This window comes from Pan troglodytes, chromosome 15 (genome assembly GCF_028858775.2).
Source record: "Pan troglodytes isolate AG18354 chromosome 15, NHGRI_mPanTro3-v2.0_pri, whole genome shotgun sequence".
In the NCBI taxonomy this organism is placed as follows: Eukaryota; Metazoa; Chordata; class Mammalia; order Primates; family Hominidae; genus Pan; species Pan troglodytes.
The window spans coordinates 65,302,939-65,313,917 of record NC_072413.2 but is presented as its reverse complement, the minus strand read 5'-3'; the positions used below and the strand labels follow the sequence as shown (position 1 = coordinate 65,313,917).

Here is a 10,979-nt window from a genome sequence, read left to right as displayed (position 1 = left end):
GTTATGAGGGCATAATACTTCCTTATTTGCTAATTAAGAAAAATAACTAGTTCCTATTTTAGAGTAAGAAATAAGGTAACTTTTTACTATTTATAAGTGATAAAAACTTGCTTTCATATATGAAGAGGAAGCATTTGAGTGGCCACATCAGGTGTCTGAGGTTTTTAGTACTGTTTGATTTGGCATGAGCCATCCATGATTACTCAGTCTTTCTCACATCCATTTCCAGGCATTTTTGACATGATTAGCCATGGAATAATGTTTAGTTCTGAAATTGTGACACTGTCTTTATTAATACTGTATTTTAATCAAGTGACATCACAGTCCAGGTAGTTTTTCTTTCTTTTTTTTTTTTGAAACAGAGTCTCACTCATTCTGTAGCCCAGGCTAGAGTGCAGTGGCAGCAACATCAGTTCACTGCAACGTCCGCCTCCTCAATTCAAGAGATTCTCCTGCTTCAGTCTCCCGAGTAGCTGGGATTACAGGTTTGCGCCACCATGCCCGGCTAATTTTTATATTTTTAGTGGAGATGGGGTTTCACCATGTTGGCCAGGCTGGTCTTGAACTCCTGACCTCAAGTAATCTGCCTGCCTCGGCCTCCCAAAGTGCTGGGATTACAGGCATAAGCCACCATGCCCAGCCAGTCTAGGCAGTTTTAAAGTACTAAATGATTTTGCAAGCATTTAACATCTCCTATAAAATAGCAGGTCTTAGTTATGTGCCAGGCACTGGTATTAAGTATTTTGTTTATATTACTTCATTACAACCACCATAAGAGGCACATATTATTTTAACCCCCTATTTTACATAGGAAAAATTGGAGACACAGGAAACTTGAGTAGTCTTAAGTTAAAAAGCTAGAAAGTAGCAAATCCAGAATTTAAGTCTAAGCAGTCTACCTTCAGAGTTTTTACACCCTAACTTTTCCTTTCTGTTTCATCTATATTTCAAACTTTGGGTATTTAAAGACATTGGGACTGTTCTGGAGAAGCTGATATTTAGGAAATCTGGTTGCTGCTCACAGAATAAAATCTTAGGTTCAGTGTAAATTCAGTAATGACTGGAAAACCAACAACTCAGTTCACAAGTACTTTAAAAATAGGTAACTGTTTAACATTTCGTCTTCCCAACAGCCTGCTGAACTGTAAATTCTACCATCTCCACTTTGCAGATGAGGAAATTGAGACTTTGACAAGTCAAAGAGCACAGCTGGAATGCAAGTCAAGTATGATTTGATTTAATTTGATCTTTATATTTTAAGAATTACATACTGCCTTTCTAGGAGGCAAAAATTAGTTTGAAGTAGGGATCCAGATTAGTGGTTTTCCACATGTAGGTAAATTCAATATAAAGCAACAAGCCAAAGGACCCTAGATTTCTCCTGTGGCTTCTTAAATACCTGGAATGTATTGGCCTTGTTAAAATACTTACAAAAGTGCAGATGACTTTATAGTTTAGCATTTGTTAAAAAGAAATCAAGAAAACAATGGACACATAATTTGTTGTGTGGAGTCAGTTATCTGAAACATAGGAGAAGAATATAGATCAGGAATAGGAATGGAAAGCTGAACTGTGGTGACAGGTGTATATATGTAAGAAACTTTTTGTTTGTTGGTGTATGATTTATGACCTTTGGGAGATGTACAGCAGAAAAAAAGGAGAAATGAAGAATGGAGAAACAAAGTATGTTATATATTTGCCAACAATTCACATGCTGCCTCAGTGTCCTCAAATCCCAGGCTGCACATAAGGTCCATTTGCCTGAGTATTATTACATACCTCCTTCTCCAGAAAACTTTCAAGTTCACAGCCTTGCGTTGTCCACCTTTAATACACTTAGTTGTTGGTTTTAATAATTAAGGAAACAGGACCTACCTATACCTGTGCCAACAGGGGGCACTATCCCTCTGTAAAGAACAAATCAAAAAGTATTTTGTGTTGTAGCTGGAGGATCCAATGGTCTTGCTTTTGGCAAAAACTTGAAGAGGAGGGTGGTCTTTACATGTGTGGAAACCTTGAGTGGCCGAGCAAATAGCAAGAGAAATTGCTTAGTGGCTTTTAAAATTTGAAATATAATTTTACTTTTTATTTTTACAATACAGTGCACAGTATGACATCTCAAAATAACAGAGTGCAGATACAGGAAAAGAGTACAAAGGGGGATTAACAACAGATGTCAGAAGGTTACCTTTATTAAGGCTAAATCCCTGCTTTATATTTTCCACACATTCACAAAATTACATTCAAATCATTCCTTATTGATACTTATTTCTTAGGCCATGAGAAAACGAAGATAATCCAGACATTAGATTTTCATAGAAAGCAAATCTGGATTAGTCTAAATAATATTCTCCTTCCATTTGTTCTGACAACAAAAATTTGAGAAACAAAGATATGCACCAACCTAAAACTTCCTTATTTGGATTTTCCAAGTACATAGCATTAGTTATTGATATCATTTCTATATTAAATGGTAAGACCTCCCCCACACTGAGGTCTCCAGTCAGAACCACAGAGGGGCAGGAAATGGAATTGGCCAGAGTGGCTGTACAACTAGGTGTACAGCAAGGCTTTTTTCCATATTCTTTTGTGGAGGTCAGCAACAACTCAGTTTTCACTTTAAGGACTATGTTGAATATCAGCACATCCTCATCACTAGGATTTAGAAAAGTTTAGGACATTTCTATCTACCATTGCTGATGAGGAAGGGGAGAATGATAGGACTTCACTGACCTTGAAATATTTATCATCTCAGACTTCCTAAAAGTATGGCATGGCATGGCCTCTGCCTTGATACAAGATCTGCTTGTTAAAGCCATGTTCCTGAATCTTGACAGCACATGGCCCTAGTGCAGGCCTAATGTCTACAGCGGGCACAAGAGCCACTCACTGACACTACCTACACCCTCACTCTAACTTAACATGAACTGCCAATAGTTTAGCTCTTGGAGTTGAAAACAGTTGTCAGTTACAATAAGCAGGATCACAAAACTCCATTGTCAACCATAGACTACACTTCATTCCTGAGACGTAAACTGGAAAACTGAAAAGATTAAGTGCTAAGTATATTCCTTAGTTTTTAATGCTAAAAATCGGTGTGACCTGTGAAATTTCCTGGCTCTAAACTGGAGTATTTCAGATCTGAAGAGACAGTATGTATGGCATTCCTTCCCTCAACCCAAGAATGTTATTTTCTTCCTAAGGAACATTATCTTGAAAATATTTCCACATAAAACACTCTCCAGCCAACTTAATAGGCCATGCAAATTTGAACAGAAAAAGGCGACATATAAACTGTCTACATTTGTTCAAATAAAATTATGTAGAAGAAAAAAAATCAATCAAATATATACATGACACAAATTACTCCTTAAACATAATTGCTTATGTTAAATTAAATGATGTCAGTATTATTCCAGTGTTTAGCTCTGGGTATAGGAAATGCTGTAGCTAAAGTCACCATAAAAATAAAATCAAGGCATTCACATTTGAGGTTGTTTGTTACACATCACACTATCCTAAAGGCTTGAAAAGACTGCAAATTAAGTTTCCATGCCAATTATACACGTTGAATTTTAAAGCTACAGCTATAGAGACAGTACGAAAATCCTATTAGCTTAAATGTTTCTTTTATGATTTACCAAGCTGTTGCATTCTCGTCATAAGAGGCAGACCTTGTTAGGTTAAAAACCTATTTCTATATATTTAATACCTTTTTCTCTCCAATATTCTTTTCCTAAAATGTTCAAATGACTTTCAGGTCTTCCTTTCCTTTTGATCTTAAAGTCAATTGTCATAATATTTCCCAAGGACATATATAATTTTATTCTAATGCTAAACAAGTGTTTTCAATGACCATTTGTTGATCTATTAAATATTAATATACAGTACAGCAGCTATATTCATCAACAGAATTCCAGTTTATTACCTATATATACGTAGCACAGTCATAGGATACTGTGCTCATACATAAAAATGCAAAAACTGTCAAATGTGCTATCCTCCCATGTATACAAAAAACTATTAGCATCATGAGGAAGAAACTTTTTAACAGTCAATACAGATTATAATGAACACCTGCCATTCATAAAAATGTAACATACATTCTATTATACTATGCTGATGAGGGAAGGGAAGCTAAGTAAATCAGTTGAGACAACTTAAGAAAAAAATTCAGGAAATCATAATTTAAAAAAGATCAGCATATTTTGTATACCTTTAAGTAGATTAGAGTGTGTTGAGTGTAGAGTCTGATCCACAAAGTTTGAGCAAAAAAACTGGTGCTTCTAATGGAATGTTTTTTGTTTTTTTAAGAATCAAAAGACATATAGATGAACTCAAGCCTAACAAAGTAGCTTCAACCCAAAGTGGTACCATTTTGTTTTTTATTTTTCCTTTTTAGGAAAGTATCTCTGATGACTAAATTAGTTTCCTAAGCAAATACTGCCTTGCCCAGTGCATAGAAGCACAGTCCCTCTGCTCAATATTCCCAATGAAGTCATTTAAGTGTTAATGATTTAACACTTAAGAGTAATCACATCAATATTTGTGTGAGACATGGACACTTGTGTATAGAAGTTTTTCACAGAGATACGACTAAGCAGAAAGAGTTTAGGTGAAAACAAAAGGTTTTAACAGGACAAAATGGAATGCTCTGTTGAAAGCTTCCATTTAGAATCCCAAAATGAGGCAAGAACCGCTAAAGCCATGTATAGAGAATAAAGGATGCCATGCACAAACTGCCTAAGGGAACTGTCCTCTCACTAATTCAAGAGATCTAAGAACAGATCTACAGCTTATACTGCTGCCTTCCATCTTATCCTCAATCTTGCTGCAGTGTCGGGCAGTCTTCCTATTGGCAGTTTTTGCCAGATCAAGTCCAACATGCCACAGAATGGATGTTTCTTTCACCTCAGCCAAGTGGATGGTACCCACTGAGGTTCAGTATCAAGTTTGTTAATTAACCTAAGCAATTCCTGATAGGCTTTATCAAGATCGGAATTCACAATTGCCGTATCAAAGTAGTGGCCATTGTTCTGCTCCATCTCTCTTGTCTTCTCAATGATTTCTCTCAACTCTTCAGGCTGCAAACAGAAGATAAAAACTGTGAGATAATTCCTTTCCTAACCAAATAATATAGGATGAGTCAGAGATGGCCAAAGAACAAGGAGCGACCTTCATAGCTTTCCTTCTGTCTCTCCCAACCTCAGGAGCCCCTTTCCAACCCTGTCACGGCCACAATGGTTACCTTTGCTTTGGCATCTTCACGACTCACATTATGAACCATCTGGGACTCAATATATCCTGTTTTATACCACTATTTAGGTTTTCACATATTTTGTCTTATCTCACCAACAAAACTACAAGCTTCAAGAACACACACTGTTTCCCTACAAACATTTGTTTTCAAACATTCTAGACACTATAACCTCTTCCTAATAGTAACATCTGTAATATGGAGTGAACCTTTCTGGTTGGAGCAAGGACCTAAAATGCCATTTACTTTTGGCTCTAGTAAAGAGCCCTTGCCCTATACTATCTGCTGCAGAGAGTTAAAAGTATCCTACCAGAGTTTGGGAAACTATATAGAGTAGCCTACTTTAAAATACTGACTGAAGGAAAGGGCCATTTTACAAAGATAAGCAGGCAGCAAGGCTATGTGCAAAACTTATCCTGAACCCTCTAATTATCAGGCACATGGGTTCAAGAAAGTGAAACTCACCTCAAATCACCCCTGCCAATGAAGACAACTAACTTAAACTCAAGACAAAATGTCTCAGATATAAAAGTCACACATCAATACTATATTGGACCCATAGTACAAAACAATTTATATCATTCAACTGTTTGAACTTCTGTAACAGTAAGAAAACATGTTTAAAATATGACAACTCTGGCTTGTCCTGAGGCAGTTTCTTGCATGACTCTCTAATTCTCATTCTGGAATGTTGTACATCTGAATATGGCACACAGAATCCTTTGTTCCCAGCAGGGAATCTACTTCACCACTGTAACTGAACACACTGACATTTTTGCTAAAACTTATGTCTACCGTAAGCTCAAGATTATTGGAAGAACATTCTAGGACTCCACAGAGAACTGAAACTTTGTGGTATTGGAGTTGAAATGAAAATGATAAAGCCCGAATCCACCTAGTTTTTATCAAATTTAAGGCATTGTTATTCCATTTTGTGCCAAAATGGCTTATATCACTTATTTAGTACTTCATGTCTGAAGTTCTCTTTCAAATTACAATCCACGACTAAGATGAAACAAAATGTTTTAGCTCAAAATTTTTAGCTGAACTAGGCAAAACTGACAATAAGTTCATACTGCTAGATAGCCACTCTCAAGCCTTCATACTAGCAGAACAGATTCAGAGATTCAGAATGCAACTAGATAACCGGTTGGTTACATTTTGTAACGCCATCATTTTCTTAGCACAATTTTATAGAGTTAAAATTGAAAATTTGTTTTACTTCAGCACTTCTATCATTAATAAAGCACTATTAGAAATACCAATACCAGCGCAGGGGCTCCCGCCTGTAATCTCAGCACTTTGGGAGGCCAAGGTAGGTGGATCACATGGGGCCGGGAGCTTGAGACCAGCCTGGCCAACAGGGCAAAACCCCGTCTCTATTAAAAATACAAAAAATAGCCGGGCATGATGGTGCACATCTGTAATCCCAGCTACTTGGGAGGCTGAGGCATGAGAATCACTTGAACCCAGGAAGCGGAGGTTGCAGTGAACCAAGATTGTGCCACTGCACTCCAGCCTGGGCGACAGAGCGAGACTCTGTCTCAAAAAAAAAGAAAGAAATATCAAAGGAGAAAAAAACTTAAGTAGAATAAATACAATCAGATACACCATCCTCTACACCAAAAACTGTGGAATACACATCCTAACAGGTGTGCACAGAACATTCACCAAGAAAGAACAGATGTTGGGCCATAAAATAAGGCTCAACAAATTTGAAAAGACTGACATCTTTCAGGGTCTGACCACCTGGAATTATAAATCAGTTAAAATCTTTTTTACATCTCCAAATAGGTGGAAACTATATAACATACTTCTAAATAACTCATGTGTTAAAGAGAAAAACAAGGGAGCGGGGTGCGGGGGCTCATGCCCATAATCCCAGCACTTTGGAAGGCTGAGGCAGGTGGATCACCTGAGGTCAGGAGTTTGGGACCAGCCTGACCAACATGGAGAAACCCTGTCTCTACTAAAAATACAAAATTAGCTGGGCGTGGTGGTGCATGCCTATAATCCCAGCTACTCGGGAGGCTGAGGCAAGAGAATTGCTTGAACCCGGGAGGCGGAGGTTGCAGTGAGCAGAGATAGTGCCACTGCACTCCAGCCTGGGCAACAAGAGCGAAACCCCATCTCAAAAAAAAAAAAAAAAAAAAGAAGGGAAATTAGAAAATACTTCTAACAAAATGGTAACAAAAATACAATGCCAAAACTTAACGAGATGCAACTAAAGAACTGTTTCGAGGGAAATTTATAATTTCAAATGCCTACATTGGAAAAGAAGAAGAGTTTAAAAATTAAGCATTCATCTTGAGAAACTAAAGCAAGTGCAAATTATAGTCAAAGAAAGCATAAAAAGAAATGAATTAAATAGAAAAGAGACAATAAAGACAAATGCCCTCCAACTTATTTCTTTTGCTAAAGTGTCTGATTATTCCTTTTGATAATAATAATAATTATTATTATTATTTATTTCCTGGTTCCAGATTGTGTCTTTATTCCTCTTTCTGACAGACAGCAGAGCATTTGTCTGGCATATATTCTCTCTTACCACAATATAGATGATTTTGTGACTTTAACAATACATACAAGAAAAAGATCACATCTTTATGCCAATACCATTCTTTCACAATACTAGAAGAACAGATTCAGAGTACAATTACATAACTGGTTGGTTACATTTTGCATCCAGTGAGTAACACCATCATCTTCTTAGTTTCTATATCAATTTATTTATTTATTTATTTATTTATTTTTGAGACCAAGTCTTGCTGTGTTGCCCAGGCTGGAGTGCAGTAGCACGAACTCGGCCTCTTGAGTAGCCAGTACCACAGGCGTGCACCACCATGCCTGGCTAATTTTTTTTGTATTTTTAGTAGAGACAGGATTTCACTATGTTGCCCAGGCTGGTCTCGAACTCCTGGCCTCAAGTGATGCGTCCGCCGTATCTCAAAATAATAAGAGCTATTTATGACAAACCCACAGCCAATATCATACTGAATGGGCAAAAACTGGAAGCATTCCCTTTGAAAACTGGCACAAGACAGGGATGCCCTCTCTCACCACTCCTATTCAACACAGTGTTGGAAGTTCTGGCCAGGGCAATCAGGCAGGAGAAAGAAATAAAGGGTATTCAATTAGGAAAAGAGGAAGTCAAATTATCCCTGTTTGCAGATGACATGATTGTACATGTAGAAAACTCCATAGTCTCAGCCCAAAATCTCCTTAAGCTGATAAGCAACTTCAGCAAAGTCTCAGGATACAAAATCAATGTGCAGAAATAACAAGCATTCCTATACATCAATAACAGACAAAGAGAGAGCCAAATCATGAGTGAACTCCCATTCACAATTGCTACAAAGAGAATAAAATACCTAGGAATCCAACTTACAAGGGACGTGAAGGACCTCTTCAAGGAGAACTACAAACCACTGCTCAACCAAGTAAAAGAGGACCAAACAAATGGAAGAACATTCCATGCTCATGGATGGGAAGAATCAATATTGTGAAAATGGCCATACTGCCCAAGGTAATTTATAGATTCAATGCCATCCCCATCAAGCTACCAATGACTTTCTTCACAGAATTGGAAAAAACTACTTTAAAGTTCATATGGAACCAAAAAAGAGCCCGCATTGCCAAGACAACCCTAAGCCAAAAGAATAAAGCTGAAGGCATCACCCTATCCAACTTCAAACTATACTACAAGGCTACAGTAACCAAAACAGCATGCTACTGGTACCAAAACAGAGATATAGACCAATGGAACAGAACAGAGCCCTCAGAAATAATACCACACATCTACAACCATCTGATCTTTGACAAACCTGACAAAAACAAGAAATGGGGAAAGGATGCCCTATTTAATAAATGGTGCTGGGAAAACTCGCTAGCCATATGTAGAAAGCTGAAACTGGATCCCTTCCTTACACCTTATACAAAAGTTAATTCAAGATGGATTAAAGACTTAAATGTTAGACCTAAAACCATAAAAACCCTAGAAGAAAACCTAGGCAATACCATTCAGGACATAGGCATGGGCAAGGACTTCATGACTAAAACACCAAAAGCAATGGCAACAAAACTCAAAATTGACAAATGGGATCTAATTAAACTAAAGAGCTTCTGCACAGCAAAAGAAACTACCATCAGAGTGAATAGGCAACCTACAGAATGGGAGAAAATTTTTACCATCTACCCATCTGACAAAGGGCTAATATCCAGAATCTACAAAGAACTCAAACAAATTTACAAGAAAAAATCAAACAGTCCCATCAAAAAGTGGGCAAAGGATATGAACAGACACTTCTCAAAAGAAGACATTCATGCAGCCAACAGACACATGAAAAAAATGCTTATCATCACTGGCCATCAGAGAAATGCAAATCAAAACCACAATGAGATACCATCTCACACCAGTTACAATGGCGATCATTAAAAAGTCGGAAACAACAGGTGCTGGAGAGGATGTGGAGAAATAGGAACACTTTTACACTGTTGGTGGGACTGTAAACTAGTTCAACCATTGTGGAAGACAGTGTGGTGATTCCTCAAGGATCTAGAACTAGAAATACCATTTCACCCAGCCATCCCATTACTGGGTATATACCCAAAGGATTATAAATCATGCTGCTATAAAGACACATACACACATACATTGACTGCAGCACTATTTACAATAGCAAAGACTGGAACCAACCCAAATCAATGATAGACTGGACTAAGAAAATGTGGCACATATACACCATGGAATACTATGCAGCCAAAAAAAGGATGAGTTCATGTCTTTTGTAGGGGCATGGATGAAGCTGGAAACCATCATTCTGAGAAAACTATCACAAGGACAGAAAACCAAACACTGCATGTTCTCACTCATAGGTGGGAATTGAACAATGAGAACACCAGGACACAGGGTGGGGAACATCACACACTGGGGCCTGTTGTGGGGTGGGGGGAGAGGGGAGGGATAGCATTAGGAGATATACCTAATGTAAATGACGAGTTAACGGGTGCAGCACACCAACATGGCACATGTATACATACGTAACAAACCTGCATGTTGTGCACATGTACCCTAGAACTTAAAGTATAATAAAAAAATAAAAAATAAAAAAATAAAATAAAAATACATTTAAAACCTTCCCCCCACACCCCGGAAAAAAAAAAAGTGATCCGTCCTCCTTGGCCTCTGAAAATGCTGGGATTACAGGTGTGAGCCACTGTACCCTGCCTTTTATATCAATTTAGTAAACTAAAAACAGTTTAGCAGTTTTTTATACAATTAAAACATACATTTACCTCACTTGATCCGGCAATTCTACTCCTAGGTGTTTATCCAAGAGAAATGAAAACATAGGTCCACAAAAAGACTTTATGAATGTTTAGAGCAGCTTCAGTCATACTAGCTCAAAAAAATTTTTTTTCTTTTTTTTTTGAGAGTCTTACTCTGTTGCCCAGGCAGGAGTGCAGTGGCGCAATCCCGGTTCACTGCAACCTCCACCTCCCGGGTTCAAGTGATTCTCCGGCCTCAGCCTCCCAAGTAGCTGGGATTACAGGTGCATGCCACCACACCCGGCTAACTTTTGTATTTTTAGTAGAGACGGGGTTTCACTATGTTAGCCAGGCTGGTCTCAAACTCCTCACCTCAAGTGATCCGCCCGCCTCGGCCTCCCAAAGTGCTGGGATTACAGGCGTGAGCCACTGTGCCCGGCCCTCAAAATTTTAT

At 38.0% G+C, this 10,979-nt stretch overlaps 1 protein-coding gene across 3 annotated transcripts in view; it reads right to left on the bottom strand.

Moving 5' to 3' along the window:
- Window positions 1–2,056: 2,056 nt before the first annotated feature.
- PALS1 (protein associated with LIN7 1, MAGUK p55 family member) overlaps window positions 2,057–10,979 on the bottom strand; it is a 96,089-nt gene continuing 87,166 nt past the window's right edge. For all 3 annotated transcript variants that reach the window (XM_003314400.6, XM_510014.9, XM_009427985.5), the window contains exon 15: window positions 2,057–5,084. In XM_003314400.6, coding sequence (XP_003314448.1) covers window positions 4,908–5,084 — 177 coding nt within the window. In that variant the 3' untranslated portion in view covers window positions 2,057–4,907. The remainder of the gene's footprint in view (window positions 5,085–10,979) is intronic.